Source organism: Carassius carassius, chromosome 49 (genome assembly GCF_963082965.1).
Source record: "Carassius carassius chromosome 49, fCarCar2.1, whole genome shotgun sequence".
In the NCBI taxonomy this organism is placed as follows: Eukaryota; Metazoa; Chordata; class Actinopteri; order Cypriniformes; family Cyprinidae; genus Carassius; species Carassius carassius.
In genome coordinates, this window is record NC_081803.1 from 6,310,676 (window position 1) to 6,326,944 (window position 16,269).

A 16,269-nucleotide genomic window follows, 5' to 3' on the forward strand; every position below is an offset into this window, starting at 1 on the left:
TCACTCCGAGCAGAATCAATATTTTAACGTTTGCATATGCCGTACTACTGGAATTTGTGATTGGTTGACAGCAAATTTCAAATATTAAATGGAACGATAAAATAACGTTACTAACCGGTTAATGGCCATTTCAAATTTTCGATTCTGTTAGGCACTATAAAATTTTGCTTAAAATAATGCACCAAATGTGTTCTATGGATGAAAGATCTGGACTACAGGCTGGCCATTTCAGTACCCGTATCCTTCTTCTACGCTGCCATGATGTTGTAATTGATGCAGTATGTGGTCTGGCATTGTCATGTTGGAAAATGCAAGGTCTTCCCTGAAAGAGACGACATCTGAATGGGAGCATATGTTGTTCTAGAACTTGGATATACCTTTCAGCATTGATGGTGCCTTTCCAGATGTGTAAGCTGCCTATGCCACATGCACTCATGCATCCCCATTCCATCAGAGATGCAGGCTTCTGAACTGAGCGCTGATAACAACGTGGGTTGTCCTTGTCCTCTTTAGTCCGGATGAAATAGCATCCCAGTTTTCCAAAAAGAACTTCAAATTTTATTCGTCTGACCACAGAACAGTTTTCAGCTTTGCCACAGTCCATTTTAAATGAGCCTCGGCCCAGAAAAAGCTTCTGGATCATGTTTAGATATGGCTTATTTTTTGTCCTATAGAGTTTTAGCATGCAATGGCGAATGGCACGGTGGATTGTGTTCATCAACAATGTTTTTCTGGAAGTATTCCTGAGCCCATGTTGTGATTTCCATTATCGTAGCATTCTTGTATGTGATGCAGTGCCGTCTAAGGGCCCGAAGATCACGGGCATCCAGTATGTTTTTCTGGCCTTGACCCTTACGCACAGAGATTGTTCCAGATTCTCAGAATCTTTGGATGATATTATGCACTGTAGATGATGATAAGTTCAAACTCTTTGCAATTTTCTCTGAGAAACTCCTTTCTGATATTGCTCCACAATTGGTGATCCTCTGCCCATCTTGACTTCTGAGAGACACTGCCACTCTAAAAGGCTCTTTTTATGCCCAATCATGTTGCCCATTGACCTAATAAGTTGCAAATTGGTCCTCCAGCTGTTCCTTATATGTACATTTACCATTTCCGGCCTCTTATTGCTAACTTATTATTGCCCAACTCTTATTGCCCAACTTTTTTGGAATGTGTAGCTCTCATGAAATCCAAAATGAGCCAATATTTGGCATGGCATTTCAAAATGTCTCAATTTCAACATTTGATATTTTATCTATATTCTTTTGTGAATAAAATATAAGTTTATAATATTTGTAAATTATTCCATTCCTTTTTTACTCACAATTTGTACAGTGTCCCAACTTTTTTGGAATTGGGTTTGTAATTTAAAGGAACCAATCCGATGTAGTTGAGACTTAATAGTATAGAAAAGCACTTAAAGTTTTTAGATAGTGGTTAGCTTGATAATTTTCATATAAAAATACAGCATGCAGTTGCTTCTAACCATGGTATAAACATCATTCAATGTAAATTTTGATTAATCGTAATTAATAATCACAATTTAAAGGGATAAATTGACAATTATGGTTTTTGCCAAAATTGTGCAGCACTATATGAACATTTGATTAGTCAATGTAAATCATATAGGTGTGAAGTACTGGAAGGTATCAGAAAGTACATGTTAAGTACCCGTACATTAAGTTTATTAAAATTGTTAAAGTTTAAATTCTAATGCAAACAGTATTCTACAATATAAATTTGTATTATGTGTTCATTTGATTATTTAATTGTATGCAGTGATGTGCAAGTTTTTTTTTTTTTTTTTTTTGTTCTTTCTTTGTTCTTCAATTTGAACAGTAGCATTCAGCTAAAGTGGGGTATCCTATAAATAAATAAAATAATAATAAATTTCTTAATGTGAGAAATTGTTTTGTTTTACAGAAAATGCCACAAACTGTTGGCATAAGCAGAGAAAGAAAAAAAGAAGAATGGAAATGTGAGAATATTAGGTTCTCTGTGCATAAAAAGTGCCTATAAACAAGTCTGCTCTCACCCACACTTACACACATATAAACTCACAAATATGAAAGCATGTGTTACGTAGATACACTTGAACACACAGATGGATACAAACACTTACAAGCAGGCAATCTTAGATATACATATTATTTTTATCCTAATCAGTTCTTTAAATTTGTACTTTGTGCTTTAATAGTCCATGCATTTAATGATACAACACACACACACACACACACACACACACACACACACACACACACACACACTGGATCTCTCTTGCTATTTCGTAGTGATTAGAAGTGTGTCATTTACATTCATCCACGGTCTTGGTTGTGTAGGGGGTGTTTTGGCATTCTGCATTCCGCAGCAGGTTTGCCTCCGGGTCACCTTTATTGTGACTGTAGAAGACCTGAGGGCGGGAGCGCGCAATCATCACGGTCTTTGATATTTCTCAGGGACGGAGCAGCCCTGAGACTCTCTACTGCGGCGGCGAGCACGGCTTTCCTCTCACGCAAAGCCCTCAATACTTAGTGTTGTTTTATATTTATATTTTCCATTTCTTACCTCTGGTCGAAACGCTCCGCGTGATTTAAACATTATTGTCCCAATTATGCGACCCATACCAACTTTTGCCCTCATCTTCTATCAGTTGCTTGCTGCGTAACGCGAATTGATTCATAATCTGTTTGAACGACGGATGACCATCATGTTAATTGCTGTTGGATTTATACTGGTTCGCCGTGCTGTTGGATTATTCCGGAGACGCAGCACGTTCTAAAGTGTTTTTGTGGAGACGGATCGATAATGGTTTTAGTTGGGCTGTAATACTGCTCGGACTAAAGGTAAAAGTCTTCGTTGGAGTGGATCCTGAGAGACTGATTGTCTGGGCAGTAACCGCAGGGATTAAACGCTAGTGAAATCAAAAGCGCGCGGCTGATATGGGTGAGTAGTTGGAATCCTGGGATAAAGTTCATCTTTGACTATTGATGAATATTCATATAAAAGATCTTTATATTTCAAACCGATGTCTTTTGCTGTTTTAAAACATTAATCGGTCCATTTGTGTAAAATGAAACAGGGTTATAAAAAAATCACACTTTCTTAAAGGGTTAATTCACCGAAAAATGAAAATTATGTCATTAATAACTCACCCTCATGTGGTTCCAAACCCGTAAGACCTCCGTTCATCTTCGGAACACAGTTTAAGATATTTTAGATTTAGTCCGAGAGCTCTCAGTCCCTCCATTGAAACTGTGTGCACGGTATACTGTCCATGTCCAGAAAGGTAACAAAAACATCTTCAAAGTAATCCATGTGACATCAGAGGGTCAGTAAGAATTTTTTGAAGCATCGAAAATACATTTTGGTACAAAAATAGCAAAAACTACGACTTTATTCAGCATTGTCTTCTCTTCCGTGTCTGTTGTGAGTGAGTTCAAAACACAACCGCTCAATGATATCCGGTTCGCAAACGAATCACTCGATGTAGCTCGGCTCGGTGTTCTCTCTTCATCTCTTCACAGCAGTTCAGTCCGTGTACTGTTTGAGTACATGAATTACTCCGGGATATTGGTTTGTTTGAACTGGGGGAGTGAGAGGGAGTGTCAGCCACATTAAAAAAGTTAACAGCTTAAGTCATTTGTGGATTAATGCGTATTGAAGACGAGAACCATTTCAAATGATCCAGTTCGATTTGGTGAACTGGTTCAAGAAGATCCGGTTACATGGAGTGATTCGTTCGTGAACCGGATATCATTGAACTGTTGTGTTTTGAACTTGCTCCCAACAGACACGGAAGAGAAGACAATGCTGAAAATTCTTAGTTTTTGCTATTTTTGTACTAAAATGTATTTTCGATGCTTCAAAAAATTCTAACTGACCCTCTGATGTCACATTGACTACTTTGAAGATGTTTTTATTACCTTTCTGGACATGCACAGTAGAACGTACACACAGTTTAAATGGAAGGACTGAGAGCTCTCGGACTAAATATAAAATATCTTAAACTGTGTTCCGAAGATGAACTGAAGTCTTACGGGTTTGGAACGACATGAGGGTGAGTTATTAATGACATAATTTTAATTTTTCAGTGAACTAACCCTTCACATAGATCTAAAGATGAGGAAACTGCATTTTTCTTCTGCATTCGTTAGGTATGATTCAGGGAAATATAAAAATAACATCAGGCTCATGTGTTTAACGTCAAATTTCAATGAAATTTTGGCTTGCCTGTCCAAATGACTGGCCTTTCTTGAATTTTAAATGCACAAATTATAGTAAACTAATTTTCCCGAATCGGTTCTTCAGAACAATTCGTTTCTAAGAGGTTCTAAAGAAGCTGTTTGAAAAACTGCGTTTTACGTAAGCACGTGGTCTCTGACATCATATAAAAAGCAAGTGTGCCATCATATTAAATCTCTTTGTGTACACATAGCCTATTGATGTTTATTACTGTTTTCTGATTGTATTTTTGTTGTGATTTCTTTTGATAAATTATTGTGGTGTATCTTGGGCTGTCGCAATAACCGCAATATTGTAATACTGCGCTATTGACAAGCAAACCGCAGAGGAAAGATAGCAACTGCAGAAACCGCAGCAACCACAGTGTTTTTTTTTTTTTTTTTTATGAGGCTGTGGCCTTCTTGTTTTTTTTCAATTTGTCACTGTGCATTCAATGTTACATAAATTAATGATACAATATGGTTACGACTGTAATTTTCTCGCGAGCCTCGTAGCTTTATGGTGCTTCGTTTGTTTTGAATAGGCCGGCTGAAACGATGGGAGGCGCACGATCTCGTCCCAAAATCTAATGTCACGTCACCAGTTTGGGAACATTTTGGCTTTCAACCCAATGAAAAGGGCGAGCCAGCGAATATAGATGAGCCGATATGCAAAATTTGCTGCAAAAAGGTTCCTGTGACGCGGCAATACATCTAATTTGAGGTCATCGGGACATTCTAAAACGCTTAACGTGAAAAACGCTTAACGTGGTTTAATGTACCAATACAGTGATATTAACAGACCAAACTCACTAAACATCATACTAATAAAGTATATTATCTACAAAAAATCAGATGATCCCTGAATATGAATTCAACGCGTTTGATAACATTAACGTTTTATTTATTAAACGACTTGCATTCATTTTCAGGGATCATGTTTTTTTTTTGTTTTTTTTTTGTACATCGTATACTACTTTATTAGTATAATGTTTAGTGAGTTTTGGTTTTTAAAAATCACTGTCTTAGTACATACAGCGTTTTCTTATAACGGTTTTCTATGGGAGGAAAAGGCTTAACATGTTATTAAACGAGTTGCATTTATATTCAGCCGTGAAAGTAACAGGCATACCTGCTGAAGTCACGGACAACCTCCGCGTCAGTGCCCATACCCAAGAGAGCGTGAGCAGATAACAACCTCGCACACGCTATCTGCTTGAGGAGTGCATCGACTCCAACGCGAATCCACTGTCCTGGTGGGCCAGTGGTGGCACGATAATCAGTCTAGATTTCCGCTGCTGTCCAAAGTCGAGCGCAAATACGTGTAATACATGTTAGAACTCTTTGATTTATTAAAAAAAATGTATTGGAAAACACATGTTCTTGTTGTTGTTTGGCATTTAACAAAAACAATTTTTTTTTTACAACTGTCTCTCTGTCAGTTAAAAAAGCAACAATATATTCTACATAACTCAACGATAGAGCTTTGTATGCAGCAAAATCAGGATAAATTAGGTGTTAAAAAAAAAAAACAGCGTTAATACCGCATATCGCGCTATTGAGCCACCCATAATAAACGCAGGCGAAATTTCTTAACCGCGACAGCCCTAGGTGTATCTCAATAAATTAAAATGTCATGGAAAAGTTCATTTATTTCAGTAATTCAATTCAAATAAATTCAATGCACACAGACTGAAGTAGTTTATGACTTTGGTTCTTTTAATTGTGATGATTTTGGTCACATTTAACAAAAAACCACCAATTCATCTCAACCAATTAGAATACTTCATAAGACCAAAAAAAAAAAAATAATAATAAAAATAAAACATTTTTAGTGAATGTTGGTTGGCCTTCTGGAAAATTTGTTCATTTACGGTGCATGTACTCAATACTTGGTAGGGACTCCTATTGCTTTAATTACTGCCTCAATTCAGCGTGGCATGGAGGTGTTCAGTTTGTGGCACTGCTGAGGTGGTATGGAAGCCCAGGTTTCTTTGTCAGTGGCCTTCAGCTCATCTGCATTTTTTTGGTCTCTTATTTCTCATTTTCTTCTTGACAATATCCCATAGATTCTCTCTGGGGTTCAAGTCTTGTGAGTTTGCTGGCCAGTCAAGCACACCAACACCATGGTCATTTAACCAACTTTTGTTGCTTTTGGCAGTGTAGGAAGGATGCTAAATCCTGCTGGAAAATGAATTCAGCATCTTCAAAAAGCTGGTAAGCAGAAGGAAGCATGAAGTGCTCCAAAATTTATTGGTAAACGGGTACAGTGACTTTGGTTTTCCAAAAACACAATGGACCAACACCAGCAAATGACATTGCACCCCAAATCATCACAGACTGTGGAAACTTAACACTGGACTTCAAGCAACTTGTGCTATGAGCTTCTCTACCCTTCCTCCAGACTCTTGGACCTTGGTTTTCAAATGAAATAGAAAACTTGCTCTCATCTGAAAAGAGGAGTTTGGGGCACTGGGCAACAGTCCAGTTCTTCTCCTTAGCCAAAGTGAGAGACCATTTTGAAGGCTCAGGAAACCTTTGCAGGTGTTTTGAGTTCATTAGCTGATTGGCATGTCACCATATTCTAATTTGTTGAGATAGTGAATTGGTGGGTTTTTGTTAAATGTCAGCAAAATCATCACAATTAAAAGAACCAAAGACTTAAACTACTTCAGTCGGTGGGTGTGCATTGAATTTATTAAATACATGAGTTTCACAATTTGAGTAGAATTACTGAAATAAATGATATTTTTCCATGACATTCTAATTTATTGAGATGCACCTGTAATTAAATGGTACTACAGTTAATCTCCGATTGAAAAATGTTAGTAGCCTATGTTTTAATAAAAATGTTACAACTAACTCACTCTGCTTAAAAAAATATCTTGGTTAACAGTTAACAGATTCATTCATTCATTCATTCATTCATTCATTCATAAAATATATGTAATGAAGCCAAAAACTCAATATGGTAAGCTCCCCACCTATCCTAAAGAGAATATGAAATGTCCTAAATGTGATTGATAGTTCAGTGGCGTATCCAGTCAGTGAGGAAGATTTTAGTCTGTTCCATTATCTCTTTTTATGGACCATTTTCTTCAAAATATAAAAGTAGAAAACATCTTATGGATATTTGTGAGTACGTTCTCTTATGAGAGTTCTCTCGTACTGCGTCTTAGCTAAGACGCTACGGGAACCCCATGTAAAGCGCCGTGCATGCAGAGATCACACACCAATAAACCTGGAAGCGAAGCCCAGGATTTACAGTGCACAATCACTAGAGGGACTCACAGAGAGTCCTAGAACAGGAGGGGGGAACCCTCTGTCCCATATCTAGCAGCGTCCGTAGACGCGGCAACATGACATCACATATTCAAGGCAAGGCCTGACCAATGTGGGAATGTGGGTCTTACGCAATACTGCCCATATAACAGTCGGCAGCGCATCGCGCTTGCGATCTCAGAGTTCCAATCAGGACACTGATTCAACTATACCGACAACAGCTTTGCTGGCAGAGCGGGAACCTCTAGGTTATAGAACCTGATAAATGTAGACGGCGAGGCCCATCCTGCCGCCATACATATATCCCGTAAGGAAATCCCACTAGACCACGCCCACGATTAGGCGACGCCTCTTGTGGAGTGTGCTCGGACACCCAGTGGGCACTGAAGGCCCCTGGAAGTGTAAGCTAACGCTATAGCGTCAACTATCCAACTGGATAGGCTCTGCTTCGAAACAGCCATTCCCTTGAAACGTCCACTGAACGAGACAAACAGCTGCTCAGTCTGTCTGAAGACAGCAGAGCGAGACACATAAGTTCTTAAAACCCTAACGGGGCAAAGAAGACTTGAGTCTCCATCCTCTTCTGACACCGACAGGGCAGACAGGGAAATAACCTGAGCCCGAAACAGTGTGTTGAGGGATTTCGGCACATAACCGTGCCTAGGTTTGAGTATGACTCTTGAGTCATTAGGCCCAAACTCCAAGCACGTCGGGCTCACCGAGAGCGCGTGCAGGTCAACCACACGCTTCACTGAAGCGAGAGCCAACAAGAACACTGTCTTGAATGACAGATGTTTGAGGCTAATTGTTCGGATAGGCTCGAAAGGGGAACCTTTCATGGCCTCCAAAACCGTCGAGAGGTCCCATACAGGGACTGACGGAGGTCTGGGAGGATTCAGCCTCCTAGCTCCTCTAAGGAAGCGGATGACCAAATCGTTCCTTCCTATTGACTGACCGAGCGTTGTCTCAGAAAACGCTGCGATAGCCGCCACGTAAACTTTGAGCGTGGAGGGGGCTCTGCCCTTATCCAACAGCTCCTGTAGGAAGGAGAGAACTTCCGTCACCTCACAACTAAGGGGTGAACATTTCCCTCACCCGTTCTTTCACCTGCGGAAGGAGGGAGACGGGGGGAAAAGCATAGAGCGGGTAGCACGGCCACCTTTGTGACAGTGCGCTCTCGTTCTTGGAAAAGAACGCGGGGCAGTGAGCGTTTTCGTGGGACGCGAAGAGGTCCACTTCCGCCCTGCCAAATCTCTCCCACAGCAGCTGGACTGTCTGTGGGTGTAGAGACCATTCGCCCGTGGGAATGTTATTTCTGGACAGTTTGTCTGTACCCCGATTCTGTAGCCCAGGCACATGAACTGCTCTCAGCGAGCACAAGTTGCGCTGAGCCCAAACCAGGAGGCGTTCCGCCAACCTGTACAGGTTTCAGGACCTGAGACCGCCCTGGCGATTTATGTAGGACACCACAGACATGTTGTCCGAACGGACTAAGACGTGGTGGCCCTTGATTCGGGGACAAAAGTGCGTCAGCGCGTTCTCCACTACCAGCATTTCCAGACAGTTGATATGTTGGAGCTTTTCCCGTTCTGACCACAGGCCAAAGAACGGTCTGCCCTCGAGCAGCGCTCACCATCCCGAAGTGGAGGCGTCCGTTGACACCACTTTCACTTTCGAGGAAGTCCCCAGGCTTAAACCTGATTGGTACCAGTCGTTCGCTGTCCAGGGTTTCAAGGCTGTAACACAGCTCTGATTGACCTTGAGACGCAACTGACCGGATTTCCACAGTTTGCGCGGTACTTGCGCTTTCAGCCAGAACTGCAAGGGGCGCATGCGGAGCAGGCCCAACTGAAGAACTGGTGATGCTGAGGCCATGAGACCTAGCATCTTCTGAAATTCTCTGAGCGAGAAGGTCGCGCCGCAGCGGAGAATGGCGTCAGCCGCGCCGTCATAGAGCGTGAGTCCAGAGCTATACCCAAAAACAGTATCGTCGGACTGGGGTTCAGCGAACTCTTCGTCCAGTTGACACTGAGACCGAGTTTCTCGAGGTGATCGAGTAAAATGGCCCTGTGTTCCACGAGCTCAGATCGTGATTGAGCCAGAATCAGCCAGTCGTCCAAATAGTTCAGCACTCGCATGCCTCTGAGTCTGAGAGGAGCGAGTGCTGCGTCCATGCACCTCGTAAAAGTACGAGGAGCCATGGACAAGCCGAACGGCAGGACTTTATACTGGTATGTCTGGCCCTCGAAGGCGAATCTCAAGTATCGCCTGTGACGTGACGCTATCTGTATTTGAAAATATACGTCCTTCAGATCTATCGACATTAACCAGTTTCCTCTGCGAATATGCGCGAGGAGTTTCCTGGTTGTAAGCATTTTAAAACTGCATTTCGCCAATGCTTTGTTTAGCTGTCTTAGATCCAGTATGGGTCTGAAACCCCGTCTTTCTTGGGCACTAGAAAGTATCTGCTGTACAGCCCCCCTTCGCTTTGAGCTTGAGATACAGGCTCCACAGCCCCTTTGCTCAACAGTTTTGATATTTTGGCTCGAAGTAGGTGTGCTACTTCTGTTTTGACCGTAGTTTCGGCGCGCGCTAAAAAGTGCGGAGGGCGTCGAAAAAACTGTAGCGAGTAGCCTCTCTTTATAATGTCTAGCACCCAATCCGAAACCCCTGGAAGCGCTGACCATGCGTCTGCATGAATGGCTAAGGGTTGGATGCGAAGCGTGCTCTGTTGGCTGGGCAACGGCAGCGCTTCGATGTACTGTAACATGGGCGTTATGCCTGTGACATTTAAGGCGGGGAGCGCGCTGATCACAGCGGGCAGATCGCTCGTCCTCGACCCCGCCACGGTGCTTATCCGAGTGAGGGAGGGCTGAGCGGGTCCCGTGGGACTCGTGCTGTCTGTGAGTAATTTACTGCTTTTGACTCACTGTCTGCCTGGGCAGAACGAACGTGCACGGGTTTCGTTTTTACAGAAACCACATGCCGTGTGTGACATAGTGTTTGTGGGCACTGAGGAGTGGGCACGTTTACTATGTAGTGCGCGCGATCGACCTGAGTTGCTTTTATGGGCGCGAGCCCTGTGTGAAGGGCTGTGCTTATATGTGGAGATGGGCACTGAGCAGTGGGCATCGTCACTACTATTATAGCCCCATCGGCCGTGGCCGGGACACCAGAAATTACTCTCTTTTTGGGCAATATCTGGGTAGCCGTGAAAACAGCTTTTGTGTGCAGGCAAGCGGGCAACTGTACAGGCTTGCGCGTTGCAGAAGACGCTGAGACAGTCACAATTCCTGGAACTGAAACAGCGGCGCGCTTGGGTGAGAGTTCGGCCGCAGCGGGACTCATACACCGGCGCTTTCCTAGGAGTGCTAGGATGACTTCGGGGATTCCGGTCTTACCGCAATCCTCTGCCGTGGTCCCCGCGGCGCAGGGCAACGGCCGGTAGAGCGAGAGCGGGGTCTCGAGCTGCGTTTCTGTCGCTGTTGTGATGAAGCAGCAGGAGGCGGGGGGTGTGGCTGAGAGTTTTGCGGAGCCGATCTAGCACGACTCGCTGCAGAACCGGAGCGCTTCGGGAGGAAGTGCTTAAAAGCTTGAGACGCTTTCTGGACCTCGACGAATCTCTCAATGAACTCGTTGACAGAGGAAGAGGCCAGCGGAAGTCAGCGGGGCGTCGAGGAACGCGGTGCGTTCAGACTCTGCCATGTCTGAAAGCGTCAGCCAGAGATGCCTCTCAGCCACAGTAGCGGAAGCCATAACTCGTCCCATAGCCTGTGCAGCGGACTTAGCAGCGCGAAGAGAAAGATCCGAAGCGCTCCTCACATCCGCGAGACAGATAGCCTCAGGTCCCATCTCGTCCAGCTTACGGAAGAGATCACCCTGGAATATCTGCAGCGTGGCCATGGTGTGTAATGCAGACGCAGCCTGCCCAGCAGCAGAGAAGATCCGCGCGAGCAGAGATGACGTCATGTGGCAGGCTTTAGATGGCAACACCGCTTTCGTCCGCCGTCCAGCAGAGGGCGGGCAAAGGTGCGTCGCTATCGCCTGTTCCACCGGCGGAAGTGACTGGTAGCCTCTGTTTTTAGCATCGTCCAGTGTGGAGAATGTTGGTGAGACAGACGAACGAGTTCGTGCTGAATAGGGAGCGTTCCAAGCCTTTGCTACCTCTTCGTGAAGCTCAGGAAGAAATGGAGCGGACTTTGAATTTGGAGAAGTACGCTCACCCGGAAGATAGCTACCATCCAGCCGGGAACGAGAGGGGAGCGCTGGTGCAGACCACTCGAGGCCGAGGCTCGCCGCGGCCAGCGTGAGCACTCGCATCAGCTCCTTCTCAATGTCAGCTCGTCTGCTGGGCTTCTGAGCAGAAAGCGCGAGATCCCCGGAGCTCGCCCAGCCTTCGCTGCTCGAAGCTAGCAGAGAGCACGTGTCCTCTTCCCCCGACACGGCCCTGAGATCAACTTCCTCGGAAGACGCGGCGGCAGACGGTGAGCGCTGACCATCGGGAAGAGATGCAGGGGACGCCGGTGAAGCGGGGCGAACCGGCGAAGGTTCCGTCATCCGCTGGGAGCGGCGCTTTTTACGGCGCGACAGCGCAGCGGGGAATGCAGGCTCGGAGAAAAACGCCAAGCGAGTCCTCAGAGTCATCATTGGCATCAGCTCGCAGTGAGGGCAGCCGCCGTCAGCGAGCGCTGCATGATCTTCACCCAGGCAGGAGACACAGATGACGTGACGGTCTCCCTCGCTGAGTGGGGCTCTGCACGAGCCGCATTTAGAAGGCATCTTTAAAAAGACGCAAGCTCTTTTACGAGTGTGTGTCGCAGGGCGAACCCACACACGTGGATATATGGAAAGCACAGCAGGAATCGCAGTTGATGGCGGCGTTGGCCAGCAGCTTCAGGAATGGCTCGTGCCGCTGAGATGCTATCAGACGACGCGTTGCTTCTTCTCGTGATCCAACGATGCGTGAGCTTCGCTGAAGAGATGAAAAATCAGGTGAGTCAGCCTTTTCGAGCTCCCTTTATAGGGCTAGGCCACACCCGTTTCGGCGGGAAGTGGCATGGAGGGCACGAAGTGCCCTCGTTGGTCTGATGTTGCATCAGCCTGCGCTCGATAGGCTTATGCAGTTGCCGCAGAGCAGCCAATGAGCAAGCGAGCCGTCTCGCCTATGGCTGTGTGCTGCTGCAAATGCGCTTTACAATAATTCAAAATTAAGGATAATTTTTTGCTTCAGTGTATTGTGAAAAGAGACTTTTCCCGTAGCGTCTTAGCTAAGACGCAGTACGAGAGAACTCTCGTAAGAGAACCTGGTACCGTCACATTAAAATTTTTTTACCGAAGTACCGGGTCTTTTGACAACACTAGTATTCTGTAAGTCTGAGCTACAAAAAATTAAAATTTCCTCTAAAAAAAATAAAATAAAAAAAAATATAACAAAAAATAAAATAAAAACACCAGACACAGTGTGAAGACGTTCTGACCTTTGTTACAACAAGCCCCAATAGTAGGCTATACATTTTAACATAAAAACACATCTTGCCCTGTCTTGACTTCTCTCCAAATTAACTTGTCCTGATTAACTTGTCCTGTTGACTATTGTCTGAATTTGTCAGAATATTTTTTTTTTTGATTCTGTTCAAATAATTTGTGTACATACTGAATTAAGAACTTCCTTGAATGACAACTTGACCTTGTGTTCCCTCTCCTGTGTATGTATATCATATAAATTATATTAATGGCGAATAATGGTTTGTAATGCTTTTACAGAGACCCTTATATGGTACTTCATGTTTTAAACATGTCTTTTGTAATCCCTCTTTATTTTCCTCTCTGAAATTTTGCTTGCATGTCTAATTCTGTATCTAATTCAGTATTGAGTTGTAGAATCCCAAACATACTAATCAAGCTAACATGATTTCACATTTTATTTCTGCTGAGTGAAGAGTAGAGATGAGCCATGGCAAGGTCGGGATGATGGATTGCACTTAGAAATTGCCAATTGTCATGAAAATACACATCTACTGTATGAATCAGAATGAGATCCATTGTTGAGGCCATTATGTTGATCACTAGCTCTGCATACACACTTCAAAAGCCTACAGGGAAGGCTTATATTAAAACTATCACTTTAACATACCAAAAATCACTCTTTAATAGGTCAGCCCTTGCATTAAGAGTACATCCAAGGATTTAAATCCAAGTGAAGACTAAATATCTATTTTCTTACATGAAAAAACAGCCTCTAAAGGGATGTAAAGTGACTCACATTCGTACTTTGCTTTCATTGCGCAGACCTTGTTCCTTTCAAAGATGGTATTTCTATCTTGGTTTGGTTGGAAGAAGTGGAAGGTTTCATTTAGACTTTAATATTGTCATTTCACTTATGTCAGCTTATTAATTTTCAATGCAGTACCTGAAGAAAATTAAACTGAAAAAGATTGTTAAAATTGCTGCAAGCCTCGCAAATCTTAAAGCTACATTTCACCCAATAATGAAAATTACTCACCCTATTCTCCCTTTTTGTCCATACAGTCAAAGTCAATGGGGTATTGTTGTTTTTATTTCTATTGAATTTCACTATAAGTTCAAAAATAGTGAAGACATTCTTCAAAATATCTTCTGCTGTGCTCAAAAAAAAGAAAAGAAAGAACTTTCTTTTTTGGTGAACTATCCCTCTAAAAACCATGGACACAACAAAGTATACAGCTGCAGAGAATGAACGAGGAAAAATGACTGGTTTCTGCATGCTTGTCTTTACAGTTATGAGCTTCCTGAGCACCATCATGAAGGCTGTTTCTTAATGCGGACATAACACACACAGTTTCTGCCAATCTCATGTTAATCTTGAGTACCTTGTAAGGGAAACAGGTCAATTTAGCTCAAAGGGAATCATTTAAGATTTTAAAGGGAATTTGAACAGAATCACTGTTTCACGGCTGATCACTGAGACGCCCTGCGATTCACTGAACGTGCCGTTTAACATCAAATCTGCGCTGGATATTAATATCCAAACTATAGTGAAAACACTATCAATTAGCACAGTAACAAGATCGGCAGTTTAAGACATTAACTTGTAAGCACAAAACACAAGATACTTCTCTTTTCAATATGAATAAGACTTCTAATATGAATCTAAGACATATAAACTAATCTAACACATAAATGCACGAACGCACACATTCACACAAGTTGCAGGAAGATCGAAAGTTAGGGAAAGATGAGTTTAAGAGAATGGAAATGTGGAATCCCAAGTTCACAGCAATACGTTAAATTGCATAGACATGAACAACCATCAATCACTTAATTAACCATCGCATTGAGTTCCTCCATGAGGTTAAAATTATATTAGATACACCAGTTCAAATGTCTGAAGGTACATTGCCTGTGTAAAGTTGTCGTTGAAATGGGGTTCCCCCGATGTCGCTGATTGGCTGGGAGTTCAGTAGTCGTTGAAGTGACGTCTTGGGAAGCCCGTGGTGGGGCGTTGGCTGAAGATGCAGAGTTGTGTGGCTGGTTGAAGTTGAACGGGCAGTCGAGGTCAGACTGCGTTACAAAACTTAACTCAGAACACAAAACTCTCAAACGGAAAAGAAAAGAAATAAAGTTTGACGAGACTAAGTGGTGTTTCTTCTCATCGTGGCTAAGTAGCAGCAGGCGTGCAGGCCGAAGCACGCTGGAACCACGCTCAAAGATCAGTGATGACAAACAGCATGGCTAAAAGCTAAAGCTAAGAAGCAAAGCTAAAAGCTAAAGCTAAGAAGCAAAGCTAAGAAGCAAAGCTAAAAGCAGGCATGACTGATAGCAAAAGCAGAGCTAAAACTAAAAGCATACATGACTAATAGCAGAGCAAAGCTAGAAGCTAAAAGCAGGCATGACTAGTAGCAGAAGCAAAGCTAACAACTAAAAGCATACATGACTAATAGCAGAGCAAAGCTAGAAGCTAAAAGCAAAATTTTATAGTGTCCTGAGTATTTAAACTGGCCTGTTGGCCACACCTCAAATGTTGTCTTGACCAATCAGATATTGTCTTGGCTCGGGCGTATCCTAAATCATATTTTATCTTACCAAGCATGTGGTCCGAATTTTCCCGCTCTTGCAGGGTCTAATTTTGGACATGATTCCTATAACAAGAATATGATACATTTGACAAATAACTGATGGTCAGGACTATTTCAAGCAAGCAGATTCGATTACATAGATACTAAACATGAATATGTATCCTTAAGCTATCCCATAGTTATTAAAAGACATACACAATAAGTGATTATAACATGATAGTCAAATGTGTGGGTTACATATAAATGAATATGGAGTTAAGCGATGGACTGATATTCATTTAGAAGTCATTTTGGAGTTCATTTTGGTCCATATATATGTACAAAAGACAGTTTCTTTGTCATTATCTGACAAAGATTTCTGTGGAGACCAGATATTCAAAGCCCCCCCCCCCCCCCCTTAGGAATATCAGTCTGGTTCTGCTAGGTGGGGGAAGTGTTTAACTCTCATGGGTTTACATGTGATGTCCGACGTTGCATCTCACTTACGAACAACAAATTTGACAATCTCTTCTGCGAATTAAAATGGTCAATAATTGTTCTAGTGGTGTTAATGTTGAAAGCTGTTCTGTGAAAGCGTTGGTTGGTTATCTTGCTTGGGACTTGTGGCACAGAATGTTTTATGACTTCCTGTTGCCTTACTGAGGAATTTGGCTCATGTTTCAGCCACAGCCCTGATCGACTCTTTAATTTGTCTGGTTCAAGTCATATCT

General features: G+C 43.0%; 1 protein-coding gene across 2 annotated transcripts in view; it reads left to right on the forward strand.

Moving 5' to 3' along the window:
• Positions 1-2,317: 2,317 nt before the first annotated feature.
• Positions 2,318-16,269, forward strand: part of LOC132132746 (leucine-rich repeat transmembrane neuronal protein 4-like) — a 56,362-nt gene continuing 42,410 nt past the window's right edge. The window contains exon 1 of one of the 2 annotated variants that reach the window (XR_009429076.1): positions 2,318-2,946. Coding sequence is in view for 1 of the 2 variants with exons in the window: in XM_059545256.1 (XP_059401239.1) it covers positions 2,943-2,946 (4 nt within the window). In the remaining variant the exon portion in view is untranslated. The remainder of the gene's footprint in view (positions 2,947-16,269) is intronic. The other variant, XM_059545256.1, reaches the window with a different exon arrangement.